The sequence below is a fragment of the Hypanus sabinus genome, chromosome 11 (genome assembly GCF_030144855.1).
Source record: "Hypanus sabinus isolate sHypSab1 chromosome 11, sHypSab1.hap1, whole genome shotgun sequence".
Taxonomy (NCBI): domain Eukaryota; kingdom Metazoa; phylum Chordata; class Chondrichthyes; order Myliobatiformes; family Dasyatidae; genus Hypanus; species Hypanus sabinus.
Window position 1 is genome coordinate 112,797,713 of NC_082716.1, and position 20,572 is coordinate 112,818,284.

Below are 20,572 nucleotides of genomic sequence, written 5' to 3' on the forward strand. Positions count from 1 at the left end.
CAGATTTTCAGCATCTGCGTACTTTCTTGTTTCTAATATATTGTCTCTTCTGATTGCAAAGTTGATAAGCTGGTAGAATTTCAGTGAACACGAGGAAATCTGCAGATGCTGGAAATTCAAGCAACACACACAAAATGCTGGTGGAACACAGCAGGCCAGGCAGCATCTATAGGGAGAAGCACTGTCGACGTTTCGGGCTGAGACCCTTCGTCAGGACTAACTATCTTCCCTTTCAGTTAGTTCTGACGAAGGGTCTCGGCCTGAAACATCGACAGTGCTGCTCCCTATAGATGCTGCCTGTCCTGTTGTGCTCCATCGACATTTTGTGAGAATTTCAGCTGATCTGTTTTTAAGTTGGCACAATTGAAGCCACCAGCAGCAATGAAGGCAGCATCAGGGTGAGTGGCTTTGAGTCGCTGTCAAGCTCCTGTAGAGCTTCTCCAGCACGAGCATGGGAATAAAGAAGGGAGCACCCCGATCTCTTACCCTTGCCTGGACCCCTAATGTCAACCATGACCTCTGTTATACCCCCCCCATAGATGTGCTTAATAACAGTGATGTCTTCTATGCATGTCTGCATGTTGTCAGTCACAGATGATTGATGTTATTCAACAATGTTCACGTGACACTACAAAGAATGCAACTAATGACTATATTTCATTACCAGCTTGAGGAGATTTAGCTTGTCATTTGGAAACTGTACTGTGGAGAGCGGTCTGACTGGCTGCATCACTGTCTGGTATGAGGTGGGGAGAGGGGGGTGTTTTAGCACAGGATCAAAGTAACTTGCAGAGAACTGTAAAATTAGTCAGCTCCAACATGGGTACTTGCCCCCATAGCATCCAAGACATCTTCAGAAAGTGGTCTCACAGGAAGGCAGCATCCATCACCCGGGAACCTCATCACCCAGGCCATGCTCTCTTCTCATTGGTACCATCAGGAAGGAAGCACAGAATCCCGAAGGCACACAGCGATTCAGGAACAGCTTCTTCCCCTCTGCCATCAGGGAGGAGGTACAGGAGCCTGAAGACCCACACTCAGCGATTCAGGAACAGCTTCTTCCCCTCTGCCATCTGATTTCTGAATGAACACTGAACCCCTGAACATTACCTCACTACTTTTTATTTATTTCTTTTTGCACTTATTTTAACAATTTAATATACATATATACTTACTGTAATTATTTTCTTTTATATTTATTATTTATTGCATTGTACTGCTGCAGAGTTAATAAATTCCATGACATATGCCGGTGATATTAAACCTGATTCTGATGGTCACAGGTAGTTGTCTCCCTGAACATGTTCCCATCTGTGTTTTCAAAACGGTCCTGTTACACTGAGGTTGCTTCTTCTGGCCAGGTCTTTATCTCCCTTTGAACTGGTTTGAAGGGAGCAGTTACTCTACTGGGGGTATTCTATAGGCCCCCTGGTAGCAGCAGTGATACCAAGGAGCAGATTGGGAGGCAGAATTTGGAAAGGTGCAAAAAAAAACAGGGTTGTTAACATGGGTGACTTTAACTTCCCTAATATTCATTGGCACCTGATTAGTTCCAATGGTTTAGACGAGGCAGAGTTTGTTAAGTTGTCCAGAATGGATTCCTGACACAGTATGTTGACAGGCCAACTAGAGGGAATGCCATACTAGATCTAGTATTAGGTAATGAACCAGGTCAGGTCACAGATCTCTCAGTGGGTGAGCATCTGGGGGACAGTGATCACCGCTCCCTGACCTTTAACATTATCATGAAAAAGGATAGAATCAGAGAGGACAGGAAAATTTTTAATTGGGGAAGGGCAAATTATGAGGCTATAAGGCTAGAACTTGCCGGTGTGAATTGGGATGATGTTTTTGCAGGGAAATGTACTATGTACATGTGGTCGACATTTAGGGATCTCTTGCAGGATGTTAGGGATAAATTTGTCCCGGTGAGGAAGATAAAGAATGGTAGGTTGAAGGATCCGTGGGTGACAAGTGAAGTGAAAAATCTAGTCAGGTGGCTGAAGGCAGCGTACATGAGGTTTAGGAAGCAAGGATCAGATGGGTCTATTGAGGAATATAGGGTAGCAAGAAAGGAGCTTAAGAAGGGGCTGAGAAGAGCAAGAAGGGAGCATGAGAAGGCCTTGGTGAGTAGGGTAAAGGAAAACCCCAAGGCATTCTTCAATTATGTGAAGACCAAAAGGTTGACAGGAGTGAAGGTAGGACCGATTAGAGATAAAAGTGGGAAGATGTGCCTGGAGGCTGTGGAAGTGAGCGAGGTCCTCAATGAATACTTCTCTTCGGTATTCACCAATGAGAGGGAACTTGATGACGCTGAGGACAATATGAGTGAGGTTGATGTTCTGGAGCATGTTGATATTAAGGGAGAGGAGGTGTTGGAGTTGTTAAAGTACATTAGGATGGGTAAGTCCCCGGGGCCTGACGGAATATTCCCCAGGCTGTTCCGGGAGGCAAAGGAAGAGATTGCTGAGCCTCTGGCTAGGATCTTTATGTCCCTGTTGTCCACGGGAATGGTACCGGAGGATTGGAGGGAGGTGAATGTTGTCCCCTTGTTCAGAAAAGGTAGTAGGGATAGTCTGGGTAATTATAGAGCAGTGAGCCTTATGTCTGTGGTGGGAAAGCTGTTGGAAGAGATTCGTAGAGATAGGATCTATGGGCATTTAGAGTATCATGGTCTGATCAGGGACAGTCAGCATGGCTTTGTGAAGGGCAGATTGTGTCTAAAAAGCCTGATAGAGTTCTTTGAGGAGGTGACCAGGCATATAGATGAGGGTAATGCAGTGGATGTGATCTACATGGATTTTAGTAAGGCACTTGACAAGGTTCCACACAGTAGGCTTATTGAGTAAGTCAGAAAGCATGGGATCCAGGGAAGTTTGGCCAGGTGGATTCAGAATCGGCTTGCCTGCAGAAAGCAGAAGGTCGTGGTGGAGGGAGTACATTCGGATTGGAGGGTTGTGACTAGTGGTGTCCCACAAATATCGGTTCTGGGACCTCTACTTTTCGTGATTTTTATTAACAACCTGGATGTGGGGGTAGAAGGGTGGGTTGGCAAGTTTGCAGACGACACAAAGGTTGGTGGTGTTGTGGATAGTGTAGAGGATTGTCAAAGATTGCAGAGAGACATTGATAGGATGCAGAAGTGGGAGATGGGAGTTCAACCCGGAGAAGTGTGAGGTGGTACACTTTGGAAGGACAAACTCCAAGGCAGAGTACAAAGTAAACAGCAGGATACTTGGGAGTGTGGAGGAGCAGAGGGATCTGGGGGTACATGTCCACAGATCCCTGAAGGTTGTCTCACAGGTAGATAGGGTAGTTAAGAAAGCTTATGAAGTGTTAGCTTTCATAAATCGAGGGACAGAGTTTAAGAGACGCGATGTAATGATGCAGCTCTATAAAACTCTAGTTAGGCCACACTTGGGAGTACTGGGTCCAGTTCTGGTTGCCTCACTATAGGAAGGATGTGGAAGCATTGGAAAGGGTACAGAGATTTACCAGGATGCTGCCTGGTTTAGAGAGTATACATTATGATCAGAGATTAAGGGAGCTAGGACTTTACTCTCCGGAGAGGAGACATGATAGAGGTACATGAGATATTAAGAGGAATAGATAGAGTGGACAGCCAGTGCCTCTTCCCCAGGGCACCACTGCTCAATACAAGAAGACATGGCTTTAAGGTAAGGGGTGGGAAGTTCAAGGAGGGTATCAGAGGAAGGTTTTTTACTCAGAGAGTGGTTGGTGCATGGAATGCACTGCCTGAGTCAGATACACTAGTGAAATTTAAGAGACTACTAGACAGGTATACGGAGGAATTTAAGGTGGAGGGTTATATGGGACACAGGGTTTAAGGGTCGGCACAACATTGTGGGCCGATTGGCCTGTACTGTGCACTATTGGTTTATGTTGACACATTTAATCAGTGAGTGGTATGCAGGAATTAACATAACAGTAAGTGCTGAGAGAAACCAATTTAGCATTGTTGAAGTCACCAGCAACAAAGTTTGCACGTTTATTGCATGTCAGTGTGAAGATCAAAGGCGCCACGGAAAACACAGGATGTTTATGTGCATTAACAGAAATATAATATTGAACACAGGCTAGTTGAGGACTTCAGGTAAACTTGCCTGTCATGGGATTGATTATTGCCTCGTTTACCCACAGCATTCCCTCAACATGGCATCAGATGTTCATTTTCTGAACAGGAGCACGCAATGTAAAAAAATACTTCCAGACTGGCAAACTGCTGCTACGCTCTTTCAAAGCAGGAGAGTGGATGATGAGGTGTAGGTGAGGCTTGAACCCACAAGTATAGCAGGCTGACAGATGCACACTCCCCACTACACTTTTATTCAGTCAACTTATGAAAAGGTACTCCTGTCTTATCACTTTATGCACATAAAATCAATATGTATATATATTTATTGTGTTTTATGCATTCTTCATGCAATGTTTTAAACCCTGTCAGATCTGAAGTAACAAATGTATTGACGAATGACAACAACTTTGAAACCAAAGACTGTACTCAACAGTACCAAGAGAGCCCATAATATTTGCAACATTTATTTGTCAGTTCTTTAAAAAACAAGTGCTCAATATCCTAAGTGGTTACATCTGACTCTAAGGCAAGCAACACACTAGTTCAGTCCTGGTGTGTGTTTACAGTGAAGCTGGGAAATAAGACAATTTTAAAGTACAAGTCAAACTCCTTAACATAAAGGCATGGCTGTACACCAAACACTGCCCAACCTCAATAAAATTAGGCAAATTGTGCTCTAACAGCTTCTCTGGATCAGCTTCACTGAATGGAACATTCTGTGCACGTGCAAACAGGGTGAAGTATGAAATAGAAGTACAAAATAGGAACAAAATTACCTAAACTTTGTAGTCTCTTTAAAGACAAGTCACTAGTAAAACTATTCACATCGACAAAAAGAAAATGTTGACGTACTTCAGCATATCCCACAGGTCAGAATTTGCAACTACTAGTGACATTTATAAGCATGGTTCCATTCCGCATACGTATGCCAAATTCAGGAGGAAATGCGTATTGAAAAATTACTAACTAAATTTGGAAGAAAAGTATATGCTATCGTGTGTGATCAAATGTGTCCATTCCTATCTTGGCATGACTCCACTTAGGTTCAAGTGAATTCTACAAGTAAAGCTGCTGAGCCGGTTAGATTTTGTTTATTTGTTCTACTGGGAATGTGAATTGTGTTTCCACCCCAACCCTCCACCCCACAACTAATAACTGCTTTCAGTCTGAAGCTAAGTTGGGGCACATCAATCAGCTGACAGTCTTCACATCCAACTCTTGCCGGAGGACATGCTAAAGTCCAGTACAGGCTAAGATAACTAAATCCATTAGAAATGCTCTTAGCAATTATGGTTAGATGATGGCAAAGCAGAGGCTTTGGTGTACAGGAGATAAAAAGCAATGGAAGAATCGCTTTTCATCTTCAGTAGGATATGTCTGTCCTGGTGGAAGTTCAGGAATGAAACTAGGATCTTTAATGTTAAAAACAGGAGATGCTACACAAACCAGGATATTGTCTTGGAATTTCCAGGAATGGGGTGATTGGAATTAAGTTTCAACCCCCATGGAAGTTGTCATATTTTATTGTTCTACAAGACTGAATCACAGAGGATTTAATTTGACTTTTTTTAAAAACACTGATTAACAGAAAAAGTATTTCATGTCTAAATGAAAACAGATCTCTACAAAGTGAGCCAAATTATTTACAAATAAAAAATAATTGATTGTGCAAATATTCACTCTCTTTAATATGACAAACCAAATCATCACTGGTGCAGCAAATTGGATTAAAGTGTCCTAGCTATATATGAACGCGTGTGCAGTTAAGGTGTTTCAATTGTAGTAAAAAATTTAACTGTATCTGGAAGGTCCAACTGTGGGTGAGTCAGTATCCTGGCAAAAACTACACCAAGATGACAAAAGGACACTCCAAACAACTCCACAAAAAGGTTATTGGAAAGCACGTCAGGAGATGGATATGAAAAAAATTTCCAAGTCACTGAATATCCCTTGAGTACAGTTAAGTGAATTATCAACAAATGGAATGAATAAAGCACAGCTGGAAACCTGCCTAGAGCAGACCGCCCTCAAAAACCGAGTGACCATGCAAGAGGACTAGTGAGGGAGGCCCATGACAACTCTGGAGGAATTACAAGCTTCAGTGGCTGAGATGGGAGAGACTACGCATACAATTGTTGCCCGGGTGCTTCACCAGTCACAGCTTTATGGGAGAGTGGCAAAGAGAAAGCCACTGCAGAAATAAAAAACTCACATGAAATCTCGGCTGAAGTTTGCCAGAAGTCATGTGGAAGACTCTGAAGTCAACTGGAAGAGGGCTCTATGATCTGATGAAACCAAAATTGAGCATTTTGGCCATCACACTAAATGCTTTGTTTGGCATAAATATTGCACATCATCAGAAACACACCATCCCTAGCATAGTGGCTGCATCATTCTGTAGGGATGCTTCACTGCAGCAGGCCCTGGAAGACTTGTGAAGGTACAGGGTAAAATGAATGCAGTAAAATACAGGGAAATCCTGAAGGAAAACCCAATGCAGTCTGTAGATTTGTTTTCCAGCAGGATAATCACCCCAAACATTATGCCAAAGCTACACAGGAATGGCTTTAAAACAACAAAGTTAATGCCCCGGAATGGCCAGGTCAGAACCCTGCATCAATCCAATTGAGAATGTGTGGTTGGACTTGAAAAGGGCTGTTCACTCATGATCCCCATGTAATCTGACAGGGCTTGAGCAGCAGGTTTTCCATGTTTCTGTAGAGAAGAATGGGGTAAAAATTGCACAAAGCCGAGAGACCTATCCACACGGATTCAAGGCTGCAATTGCTGCCAAAGGTGCTTCTACTAAATACTGACTTGCAGGGGGTGAGTAATTATGTAATTATTTTGTGTTTAATAATTGTAATAAATTTAGAACAATTTGTAGAAATTTGTGTGTGTGGCATAGGTAGCTAAGGGTCAATTTTGACCTCACTGAATAGTGACACAGGCTTGCACTTTGACCTTCTGATCTCTTCTGAATCCAGATTGGAGGCAAAAAAAAATCTTTCTGATTGGAAAACCTATCTTTTTAAACACGTTTTCATGATAACACTCCTTGCGGTAAGAGACTAGCTTTAGGAGGGATTTCCAAATCACACCTGCGGTAATTAAAGGGATAACCCCAAGCTCAAGCCTTCGATGAAGGGCAAAGAATGAACAGTGTGCAGGGACATAACTGTCACTGACCGTGGCTCTCCAAAAGGTAAGTGTTTACAACGTGTGAAATGTCCGAGCGAAGGGCAGAGGGGGAAGTGGCAGTAAGTACATCCCCCACCCCTTACACTTCCGGGCTTTCAAAAGGAGTCTCACCAAACACACCAGTGTAACGAAGGCAACCAAACTATTTAGGCTCTAAGACTTATTTAAATATCAAAAATTATATTCGTCTTAACATATGGACTTTCTATAATTTTATGAAATGAGGAAACTCATTTTGATGTACAATTTTTTTTATTCAGTTCTCTTCCTTGTCCTAATGAAGACTATGTTAACCTCATAACATATGTTTGCATATTCCAGCCAAGGGAAAGTTAAAAAGAAAAATGAGAGTATTTTGAATTACTAAGTTGTAAATGCTTTCTCTAAACATTGTGAATGAGCTGATTCTATGTCTATCAGTAGTCTCTAAATGTGCAGTGACATATCTATTATCTTTATCTGACCAAGAGGGAGGAATCAAATCGCACTGAGTTACAGAAGCTGCTACAGCACATTCAAACGCATTGCATCCTAAATTCTTAAATGCTGACTCTAATTTCTTGCACATTTGGTAAACTATTGCTGGGAAGTTCCAGCAGCAAAAAGAAAACTCGGTCAGCATTCACACAGTAACAAAACTGACAAGTTTGCACAAGTCCACATACACAAACTGTTCTTCATTTGGTGCCAAGGAGGCAGGTGTGGCAGAGCAGAAATACAGAGTTACTTCTTCAAAACTTGGTGTCAGATTCACTTCTGGGGCTCCGGCTGAGAACATTGTTGATGAAGCCGCGACTGAAGGGTGGCAATGCCACCGAGCAAAACACTGGGAACAGCAGCACATTTTAAAAACATCAACTTTACCCTCCCTTCTCACATACAGCCTCTCTGCTTCACTGCAACCCCAAACCCATCCATGTAACTCCATTCCCCCATCTTTCAATTTAAGCAATTAACACTAAGATCTGTTTGTCCAAGTTTGCGCTCCACCTCAAAACACATCTCCGTGCTGCCAAAGCCCAGAGTCTGCTCGCTGCATGAACTGCTCGAGTTTTCGATCATCCTTTTCGGACAACAGCCAGATACCTTCAAACCACATATCCATACTTGCAAACACAAGGATATAAAAACTACTCCAAATGCAAGATATTGCTTCAATGCAAAAGTTACACGACAATTAAAAAGGGACTAAAGGTTCTTCACAGCAGTCCGAATGAACCACTTTAATGCTAATTTTAATCTTTAAATATGACACTGCAGGGTTTTCTGATCTTCCATTAATATCCGTGCACCACAAAGTCATCATACTCTCCCTAAATGCAAAAAGAGGAAAAAAAAGTTAATAGAACAGAACATTTGGAAAATTTTGTAACATGAAGGGTCAGTTTACTTGTTGATCGAATGCCACTTCCATCATGCTGGTCATCGACTGGCCTGTTTGAAGTGTGCAGCAGCTCTTTCCCTTTGGTTGCCTTGTGTGCCACAGCACCTGTGTTCGGTTTCAGGCACCTCAGGGGCTTACCTTTGTCTCTGGGCACTTGCCATTGGGAAGTTGTGCTCCAGATGCATTCTTAGCAAAGTACCTGTTTATTGAATGTTTGGTTTTCTAGTTGTGTAATGTGGGGAGACTTAATGAGGTAGTTGTTGAGTTAGGTGTTACTGAATGTTTAGGTATCCTAAGCTTGTGTAACTTAGATGTTTGGCAAAATGTTTACCTGTCCATAAATAAATTGGAGTGGCATAGTCAGCACAACACTTTATAGTACACGCAATCCAGGTTAAATTCCCGCCACTGCCTGAATGGAGCATGTACGTTCGCCCCGTGACCACATGGGTTTCTCCAGGTGTCTGTATGGAGTTCGTACGTTCTCCCTGTGACCACATGGGTTTCTCCAGGTGTCTGTATGGAGTTTGTACGTACTCCCTGTGACCACATGGGTTTCTCCAGGTGTCTGTATGGAGTTTGTACGTTCTCCCTGTGACCACATGGGTTTCTCCAGGTGCTCCCGTTTCCTCCCACAGTGGTTCGTAGGTTCATTGTTCTAAATTGTCTCATGATTAGGCTAGGTTTAAATTGGTCAGAGTGGTGTGACTCGAAGGGCCGAATAGGCTTACTCTGTACTGTATGTCAATAAATAATGATTCATGTGCTTAGTCCTAATCAGTCTCTTCTGTCTCACTTCTCAAATCTGTGTATCTGCTTCCTCGTAACAAATGTATTTTGCAGCACTCAGTTCAATCGCTGTCCATAACTTTTAATGTTACTCCTTCAGTGTCATCTATAAGATCTGCCCAAGGAAAGTTTTGGTCCTCCCTAATGTAATGCTCAGCACAAGAGTGCCACATGCTAATCACCCACTGTACACAGGGAGAGCTTGCTGATCTGCCCATTAGATCTTTGTGGTTGCTCGAAGTTGGTACTTTGTTAGAACATAGAAGAGTACAGCACAGGAACAGGCCATTCAGCCCACAATATTGAGCTGAACCGGCTACGAAGCAAATCAAATATACCCAAACACTAAACACTCCGACCTACACCACTGACCCTTCATCATCTTCCTTACATCCATGTGCCTATCCAAACATCCTTTAAAAGCTTCTAATGTGTTTGCCTCTACCACCACACCAGGCATCCACCACTGAGTAAACAACCTACCCCTCACATCACCCTTCAAGAAGGGAGAGTGGCAGAAGATGGAAAATTATAAGCCAGTTAGTCTGAGCTCACTGGTTGGGAAGGTGTTGGAGTCAATTATTAAAGATGAGGTTTCAGAGTACTTGGAGGCACATGATAAAATAGACTGTAGTTTTCCCAAAAGAAAATATTGCCTGACAAATTTGTTGGAATTCTTTGAAGAAATAACAAGCAAACTAGACAATTGGTTGATGTTGTGTACTTGGATTTTCAGAAGGCCTTTGACAAGGTGCCACACATGCTTAACAAACTACAAGCCCACAATATTACAAGTAAGATTTCAGTATGGATAAAGCAGAGGCTGATTGGGAAAAGAGTGGGAATAAAGGGGGCCTTTTCTGTCAGGCTGCCAGTGACTAGTAGTGTTCCACAGGGGTCTGTGTTGGGACAGATTCTTTTTATATTATGTCATTATTTGGATGATGGAATTGATGGCTTTGTTGTAAAGTTTGCATACAATAGGAAGATAGATGAAAGGTCAGTAAACACAATACACTACAGATACTATGGTCAAATCAACACGTACAAACAAGCTGGATGAACTCAGCAGGTCAGGCAGCATCCGTTGAAACAAGCAGTCAACGTTTCAGGCTGAGACCCTTTGTCGGGATGAAGGGTCAGGTAGTTTTGAGGAAGTAGAGAGGTTACAGATGGACTTGGACAGATTAGGAGAAAGGACAAAGAAATGGCAGATGGATACAGTATCTGAAGTGAATGGTCATGCACTTGGTAGAAGAAAGGATAGACTATTTTCTAGAAAAACACAAAAAAAACTGAGGTTCAAAGGGACTTGGGAGACCTTGTGCAGGATTCCCTAGGAAGGTTTCCTGACATAATATGTAGATAAGACAACTAGAGGACAGGCCGTACTTGATCTGGTATGGGAAATGAACCTGGTCAGGTGTCTGATCTCTCGGTGGGACAGCATTTTGGATGTAGTGACCACATCTCCTTCACCATAGCGCTGCAGAGGGATAGCAGCAGACAATTTGGGAAAACATTTAATTGGTGTAGGGGGAAATATGATGCTATTAGGCAGGAACTTGGGAGCACAAATTGGGAGAAGATGTTCTAAGGGAAATGCGTGGCAGAAATATAGCAAAAGTTCAAGGGACATTTTCATGGAGTTCTGCATAGGTATGTTCCATTGAGGCAAGAAAAGGATGATAGGGTTAAAAAACATGGTGTACAAAGGATGTAGAAAATTTAGTTGAGAAGAAAAGAAAAACACGCAAGGTTCAAGAAACTAGGAAGTTAGGGCTCTAGAAAATTACAAGGTTGCTAGCAAGGAGCTTAAAAATGGAACTAAGAGAGCCAGGGGGGCCATGAGAAGGCCTTGGAGAGGAGGATTATGGAAAACCCCAAAGCATTCTACAACTATAGGACCAATCAGGTGTAATAGTGGAAATGTATGCATGGAGCCACAGGAGGTAGCTCAGGTACTTAGTGAATACTTTAACTTCAGTATTCACCAGCGAAAAGGAACTTGGCAATTGTGGGGATGACTTACAGTGGACTGAAACGCTTGAGTATATAGGCATTAAGAAAGAGGATGTGCTGGAGGTTTTGAAAAGCATTAAGATAGATAAGTCACCAGGACCTGATGAGGTATACGTCAGACTACTGTGGGAATTGAGGGATAAGATTGCTGAGCTTCTAGCGATGATCTTTGTGTCATCAATAGGGACGGAGATGTACTAGAGGATTGGAGGGTTGCAAATGTTGTTCCCTTGTTCAAGACAGGGAGTAGAGATAACCCAGGAAAGTATAAACCAGTGAGTCTTATTTCAGTGGTGGGCAAGTTGTTGGAGAAGATCCTGAGAGGCAAGATATATGAGCATTTGGAGACATAATCTGATTAAGGATAGTCAGCATGGCCTTGTCAAGGACAGGTCTTACCTTACGAGCCTGATTGAATTCTTTGAGGATGTAACAAAACACATTGATGATGGGAGAACCAGTGGATGTAGTGCATATGGATTTTAGTAAGGAATTTGATAAGGTACCCCATGCAAGGCTCATTCAGAAAGTAAGGAGGCATGGGATCCAAGGAGGCCTTGCTTTGTGGATCCAGAATAGGTTTGTCCACAGAAGGCAAAGGGTGGCTGCAGATGGTTCATATTCTGCATGGAGGACAGTGACCAGTAGTGTTCCACACAGGTGTGTTCTGGAACCCATCCTCTTAGTGATTTTTATAAATTACCTGGATGAAGAAGTAGAAGAGTGAGTTAGTAAGTTTGCTGATGAAACAAAGGTTGGAGGTGTTGTGGACAGTGTGGAGGGCTGTCAGAGGTTACAGCGGGACATTGATAGGATGCAAAACTGGGCTGAGAAGTGGCAGATGGAGTTCAGCCCAGAGAAGTGTGAGGTGGTTCATTTTGGTAGGTCAAATATGATGGCAGCATATAGCATTAATGGTAAGACTCTAGGCAGTGTGGAGGATCAGAGGGATCTTGGGGTCTGAGTCCACAGGACACTCAAAGCTGCTGTGCAGGTTGATTCTGTGGTTAAGAAGGCGTACGGTGCATTGGCCTTCATCAATTGTGGGATTGAGTTTAAGAGCCGGGAGGTGATGTTGCAGCTATATAGGACCCTGGTCAGACCCCACTTGGAGTACTGTGCTCAGTTCTCGTCACCTCACTACAGGAAGGATGTAGAAACCATAAAAAGGGTGCAGGGGAGATTTACAAGGATGTTGCCTTATGAGAATAGGTTGAGTGAACTTGGCCTTTTCTCCTTGGAATGACAGAGGATTAGAGGTGACCTGATAGAGGTGTATAAGATGATGAAAGACACTGATCGTGTGGATAGTCATTTTCCCCCAGGGCTGAAATGGCTAGCACGAAAGGACACAGTTCTAAGGTGTTTGGAAGTAGCTTCAAAGGAGAAATCGGGGTAAGTTGTTTTTTTTTTAAAAACACAGAGTGGTGAGTGTGTGGAATGGGCTGCCAGCAACGGTGGTGAAGGAGTATAGGATAGGAATTTTTAAAGAGACTCCTGGAGCTCAGAAAAATAGAAGGCTATGAGTAACCTACGTTTCTGTGACCCTTGCCCTGCATCAATGGATGTCGGTGCAGCTCAGGTGTGTGGAACAACTCAGGCTAAGCTGCTAGTCGGGCCCAGGCCACGCCATCTTATCCAAGAGCTGAGTCTACACAACTTGAACAGTCTCTTGCAGGCACCCACAATCCCATTCAGGGAATGCAAGTAGGAGGTACCTGTATGGGCTGCTGCTCCACATCCTCCACTTCCTTGCCCTTGTCCACTGTCCCGACACGCCATGGCGGTGTGTCTTTTCATCTGGAGGTCCCTTTACGAGGGAGTTCTTCCCATGCACCTGGGGGATCTGGGGTGGAGGCTGCTGCACAGAGCGGAGCCCTGCAATAAGTTCTTTAGTTTGTACACGGACTTCCCAGCCACATGTAACCTCTGCGGGCTGAGACCGTGTACCACATGTACATGGAGTGTGTGAGGCTGCAGCCCCTTTTTGTGTAAGTGTGTGGGCTGCTTCTCGCCTTCTGGTTACATTTTAGCCCCACCCTATTTATACGCAGTCTTCCAGTAAGGAGGGGGGCATGGAGGGATGAGGATGTCCTTGTCAACTTGCTTCTGGGACTGATGAAATCAGCCATCTGTGGGTCTTGAAAATGGGTGGTGGGAGGTTTTGCCCAGGCAGACTGCCTAGCAATGTTTAGCGGGTATGTTCATACCCGGGTAAATATTGAGAAGGAATACGCACTGTCCACGGCGACCACAGAGCATTCCAGGACCGCTGGGCTCTGCGGGGGGGGGGGGGGGGGGGGGAGCTATTGCCATCACTGACAGAGATGGAAACATTTTTAGTTTAATGTGTATTGTCTATTTGTAGCCTATTAACTGCGTTAGTCACTGGTTTGTATATATAGCACTGAATCTGTAATAAAGATATTTTGTATATTAAAAAAAGAGAAGTGGCAGATGGACTTCAACCCAGATAAGTGTGAAGTGGTTCATTTTGGTAGGTCAAATTTATAGACAGAATATAATATCAATGATAAGACACTTGGTAGTGTGAAGGATCTGAGAGAACTTGGGGTCCATGTACATAGGACACTCGAACCTGCTGTGTATGTTGACAGTGTTGCTAAGAAGGCGTATGGTGTGTTGGCCTTCATCGACCACAGGACTGAGGTTACAGCTATACAAGACCTTGGTCAGACCCCACTTGGAGTACAGTGTTCAGTTCTGGTTGTGTCACTTCAGGAAGGATGTGGATACTCTAGAGAGTGCACAGTGGAGATTTACAAGGATGTTGCCTGAATTAGAGGGTGTACCTTATGAGAATAGGTTGAGTGAACTTGGCCTTTTCTCCTTGGAGCGACGGAGGATGAGAGGTGACATGATAGGTGTGTATAAGATGATGAGGAGCATTGATCATGTGGATAACCAGAGGCTTTTTCACAGGGCTGAAATGGCTAACATGAGAGAGCATAGTTTTAAGTTGCATGGAAATAGGTACCCAGGGAATGCCAGGGGTAAGTTTTTCCACACAGAGAGTGGTGGGTGTGTGGAATGCACTGCCAGCGGCGCTGGTGGGAACAGATACAATAGGATCTTTTAAGAGCCTCTTAGATAGGTACACAGAGCTTAGAAAAATAGAGGGCTATGCAGTAGGGAAATTCCAGGCAGTTTCTAGAGTAGGTTGGGACAACATTGTGGGCTGAGGATCTGTAATGTGCTGTAGATTTCTACATTTTATGTTAATTTGCCGGTTGAGTGTTGTGAGAAAGGCAAATGCAACGTTAGCATTCATTTTAAAAAACAAATCTGCAGATGCTGGAAATCCAAGCAACGCACACAAACTGCTGGAGGAACTCAGCAGGCCAGGCAGTGTCTATGGAAAAGAAAACAGTTGACAATTTGGGCCAAGACCCTTCGGCAGGACTCTATGGGTCTCAGTCCAAAACTTCGACTGTACTCTTCCACAGATGCTGCCTGGTCTTCTGAATTCCTCCAGCATTTTGTTGATTCAGTTTAAGAGGATTAGAACATAGAAGCAAGGGTGTAATAAAGCACTGGTGTGGCCTCACTTGGGAGCATTGTGAGCAGTCCTGGGCCCTTTATCTCAAACTGGAGAAGATTCAAAAGAGGTTCACGAAAATGATTCCAGGATTGAAATGGTTTCTCATATGAAGAGTGTTTGATGGCTCTGGGCCTATATTCACTGGAATTCAGAAAAAATTAGCTCATTGAAAACTATCAAATGCTGAAAAGCTTTGATAGAGTGAATGTGTAGAGGATGTTTCCTATGATGGGAGAGACACAGCTTCAGAATAGAGGGGCATCCTTTTAGAAAAGAGATGAGGAATTACTTTAGCCAAGGAGTGGTGAATCTGTGGAATTCTTTGCCATAGGCAGCTGCGGAGACAAAATCTTTATGTATGTTTAAGGCAGAGATCGATAGCTTCTTGACTGGTCAAGTTATGAGGGATACGGGGAGAAGGCACATGAAGAGTATCGTCAATAGCTTTGAGCCCAGGGGAGACTCACAAGGATAATTCTGGAAATGAAGGGGTTAACATATGAGCCTGTACTCACTAGCGTTCAGAAGAATGTGAAAAGTAGATGTGGAGAGGGGGAATCCAGAACTAGAGGGTACAGCTTCAAAACTGAGGGTCACCTTTTAGAACAGAAGTAAGGAGGAATTTTTTTTAGCCAAAGAGTGGTGAATCCTTGGAATGCTCTGCCACAGACAGAGGTGGTGGCCAAATCTGTGGATATATTCAAAGAGGAAGTTGATAGATTCCTGACCGGTCTGGGCTTCAAAGGATATGGTGTGAAGGTAGGTGTATGGGGCCGAATGGGATCCGGGGTCAGCCATGATGAAATGGCACAGTAGATCTGATGGGCTGAATGGCCTAATTCCACTCCTATGACTTATAGTCTTATGGTCTAAAGCAGGAGATTGGGACTGAGAGGAAAACTGGATCAGCCGTGATAAAATGGCCTAATTCTGCTCCTACCTTACTGTCTTGAACCTACACCCCCCCCCCACCCGACCTCACCTTCAATGCATACTCTCTGGTGTTAAGACATTTGAACCCTGGGAAACAGATACTCCCTTGTTCACTCTATCTATGCCTCTCATAGTCTTACAAAACTCTCAGATCTCCCCTCAGCCTCCACCGCTCTAGAGAAAACAACCCAAGTTTATCCAGCCTCTTGTGATAGCCAAGCAGCATTCTTGTAAACCTCTTCTGCACCTTCTCCAAAGTCTCAATGTCCTTCCTATAGCGGGGCAACCAGAGCTGTATGCAATATTTCAGATGTGGCCTAACCAGAGTTCTATAATGTTGCAACGTAACTTGACTTTTTAACTCAATGCCTTGACTATCAAATGCACACGTTCCAAAAGCCTTCTTCGCCACCTTATCGACCTGTGGCCATCTCAATAACTAATGCAGATGCTTACAATGTTTCCCTCAGATTTTTACTGGCTTGCCATGATAACACCACCAGCTGATTGTAAAAGTGGAAGAAACTGTTGAGACAATCAACTAATTTTAATGATTTGTTAACAAGATTTGCTGTTGAACTGAAAGAGGAACTATAAACTCCTGACAGAAGATAAGTGCCAAGCAACTGCTTGATATACACAAACATCTTGGTCAGTTCTCTGGCTTATGTGTGCTAAATGTGTGTATGATAGTCTCGTGGGTGCGCCGTTGTAGTTTTTTTTTTAAAAAAGGGTCTTTTTCAGAGTTCTTCATCCCAACAATTGCAGATGAGGAGCTAGTCTTAGCAAGTAAATACACTGAACAAAAACGTGACCGGCTTCAACCTAACCAAGTTGACAAGCGTTATGCATGACAGACCTTCATACTCATTGGCAGGGGTTGATGAATGATGGCACACGAACAAGGAGGAACATGTTCCTGATTATACTCCAGATTCTTCCGCTGGAAGCAGTTATGTAAAATGCAGTCAGATAGCCCAGGTGTAATTTCATTCTCATTACTGAATTATGGTCACAACTCAGCTTCAAAGTAATGCACGGAGCAGGAATTTCAGCAGTGGGGTGCAGAAGGGCATAATCATCACAAAATACTCACAGTTGAAGGAGGGGGGTGGTGTGGTGGGTTGGTGAGAGGGAAGGAGAGAGAGACCAAATTAAAAATGTGTCAAATTAGAAACTAAGCAGCTGATATCATGGGGCAACACCTTGACAGTGTCGGGTCAAAAGCCACAATGAAGTCTGGCAAGTATCTGGAATACCTTTCCCTGTCCTCCAGAGTAATTAGATAATTAAAAAATCCTTTCCTTGTATCTTTATTGATGATTGAGATACAGTGTGGAACAGGCCCTTCCGGTTCCGTGAACCATGTCGCACAATCCCCCCATTTAATCTTACAACTAAGATAGTACAATTTATAATGACTAATTAACCTACCAACCAGTATATCTTTGGACTGTGGGAAGAAACCCAAGTGATCATGAGAACATACAAACTCTTTACAGGCACCAGGTGGAATTGAACCCAGGTTGCCTGTACTGTAAAGCGCTGCGCTAACCACAATGCTACCATGTCGTCATTATTGTTCCCTGCAGCCCCAACTGTGATAGACCCATCAAAAACTAAAATTACACGTAGACCACGGCTTCCCAACCTTCACCATTAGCTGAAGGGTCTGTGGACTGTAGGTTGAGAACCCCTGCCATAAAGGTTAACTGCTGGCTCACTCAGTGCTGTAGTACTCTCTAAAGTGACCATTCTTGCTTGTAGATGAGTAACGTTCATCCATTTGACTGCACAAGCTCAACCTCAAGCTAATTTTCTCACCAGCCATGTGCATACTCTGTTTAGCAGGATGTTGCTGGATCTCAGGGTGATTCACTTTGAGGGAACTATTTGGTCATCCCAGCCAAGAGCACTGCATCAGCATTTACTGAAACAAGATCTGGGGTTTGCCGGCTCGTAACACATAACCAGCACCTTTAAGCACTAAGCTAACAAGGCCAAAGCCCAAACCTATGTCCGTCGTCGTGAGAGGTGGAATGGGTAAGGCTGGCAAACAGGGAGATGGTGAAGCTGTATACAACGGATTACAGAAATATTGATGAACTCCAATCATGCTATTCACTTTGGACAATGGAAGACAGGAGATCTTCAATGGCTTATGTGCCACTGGGAACTAAGGGCCCAAGAGGAAAAAGAACTAGGTCAACAGCTGCCAAGGTTTCCAAATCATCCAGTAGATGCTTACACTGAAACAGTGTCTGGCTTCCTCAGAGGGATAAAGTGAGGATGTATAACAGTTGAGGCTAAGTTCCCTCGCCTTCAATATTGGAATGTGTCCTCCTTGCAGCATTTGGAGTAAAGTTAACACAACACGTCTCCAGGAGGACCACAACCTTGTCGTAGCTTGTGCGCCTCAATGACCCCAAGGGCTGACTGTTGGCTGCAGTCAGGGCCTTTATGCTTTGGCTCTTGGTAGGGTCACCTGTGCCAAACAGGTCAAAGGGTAGAGCCCAGAGTAAGAGTAGTCCATTGGTCTGCCAGGTTCAGCTCAGGGCTAACAACCTTGACTGGTAAAAAAAAGATTGTTAAGGAAACAGCAATGAAGAAAGCCATTATTGCTGCCTTAAACACCAGTGGTGTAATGGACATTATGTAAGTAACAAACAGGAAAAATGTTAACACCAGCAAAGATGCACCCTTAAGACTTTCTTCACTAGCTATTTTTAAATATAAAAGTGAATGATATGTATACATATCCTCATTAACAAGTTAACATGTTAGAATCTTAATATCCATTTCATTGCACCCTTCTACTTATTGCTAATTAGCATCACCTCCTGCAAACTCTCTCAATTAACTGATTGCAGCCTTTTTTAACTTCTTATTCCATGGTGACTAATGGAATTCACTTTTTTTGTAGTCCCACCAATCACCAGTTGAATTTTCACCATTTACAGCTGGTTGAGGTTACATTCCATTGTTAAGATACATACTGTAGTATACAAGCGAATGTGAACTGCCCCTTTGAACCCTAACCAGATGATTGCACCCTTCGACAAACTGGTAGTTCAAGACACCAAAATTTTTTGCTCATTCTTTCAATTTGTCCAAGTCCTACTGCAATTGCGTTACTTCCTCAGCACTACCTACCCCTCCACCTATCTTTGTATCATCTGCAAACTTTGCCACAAAGCCATCAATTCCACAATCTAAATCACTGACAAATAGTGTGAAAAGTAGCAGTCTTAATACTGGCGATTGAATGAAGACAATCTAGAAGCATTTGTTAGTAAAGAGTAAGAATTTTAAAATGAAAACATTTCTGAAAGCAAAATTGATCAGCAAACTTCATAGCAAAGGGTGACTGGTGCAAGTCTAGTAATATAAGAACATAAGAAATAGGAGCAGAAGTAGGCCATCAGGCCCGTTCAGCCTGCTTCGCCATTCAATAATGTCTCCACCTACCTGCCTTTTCCCCATAACCCATAATTCCCCAACTATGCAAAGATCTATCTAACTTTGTCTTAAATATATTTACTTAGCTAGCCTCCACTGCTTGACCGGACAGAGAATTCCACAGATTCACCACTCTTTGGGAAAAGTAGCTCCTTCTCATCTCCATCTTAAATTTACTCCCCCAAATCTTGAGGATCTGTCCCCTACTTCTAGTCTCACCTACCGGTGGAAACAACTTTTCTGCCTCTAACTTTATTTATACCTTTCTTAATTTTATATGTTTCCATAAGATCTCCTCTCATTCTTCTGAATTCCAGTGAGTAGAGTTCGAGGGGACTTGATCTCTCCTCATAGCCTAACCCCTTCATCTCTTGACTTGAATGCCTCCACTAATAAAAGCAAGCATTCCATAAGCCTTCTTAATGACGTTATCAATCTGTGTAGTTTCTTTCAAAGAGCTATGGCCTTGGACCTCAAGATCTCTCTGCTCAGCAACACTTAACAGGGTACTGTCTCCTTGCATCTGCCTTACCAAGGTGCAACACCTCACATATATCTGGGCTAAACACCATCTGCCATTTCTCTGCCCATAACTGTAACTGATTTATATAGTGCTGTATTAAAATTGTTAAAGTAAATGCCATGTATATTAAGACCATAAGATATAGCAGCAGAAGTAGGCCATTCAGCCCTTCTAAGTCTGCTCCGGCATTCAATCAAGGGCTAATCCAATTCTTCCAGTCATCCCCACAACCGTGCCTTCACCCCATACCCTTTGATGCCCTGGCTAATCAAGAATCCATTAATCTCCGCCTTAAATATACCCAATGACCTGGCCTCCTAAGCCGCTCGTGGCAACAAATTCCAAAGATTTACCACCCTCTGACTAAAGTAACTTCTCCACATCACAGTTCTAAATGGATGTCCTTCAATCCTGAAATCGTGCCCTCTTGTCCTGGATTCCCCTAATATGGGAAATAATTTTGCCATATCGAAACTGTTCAGGCCTTATAGACAGTAGGTGCAGGAGTAGGTCATTCAGCCCTTCGAGCCAGCACCGCCATTCAATGTGATCATGGCTGATCATCCACAAACAGTACCCTGTTCCTGCCCTCTCCCCATATCC

General features: G+C 43.3%; 1 protein-coding gene across 1 annotated transcript in view; it reads right to left on the minus strand.

The window, feature by feature from the left end:
* Window positions 1-4,539: 4,539 nt before the first annotated feature.
* LOC132402300 (NF-kappa-B inhibitor beta-like) overlaps window positions 4,540-20,572 on the minus strand; it is a 51,957-nt gene continuing 35,924 nt past the window's right edge. The window contains exon 6 of the mRNA XM_059985164.1: window positions 4,540-8,610. Within this exon, the coding sequence (XP_059841147.1) occupies window positions 8,575-8,610 (36 nt within the window). The 3' untranslated portion in view covers window positions 4,540-8,574. The remainder of the gene's footprint in view (window positions 8,611-20,572) is intronic.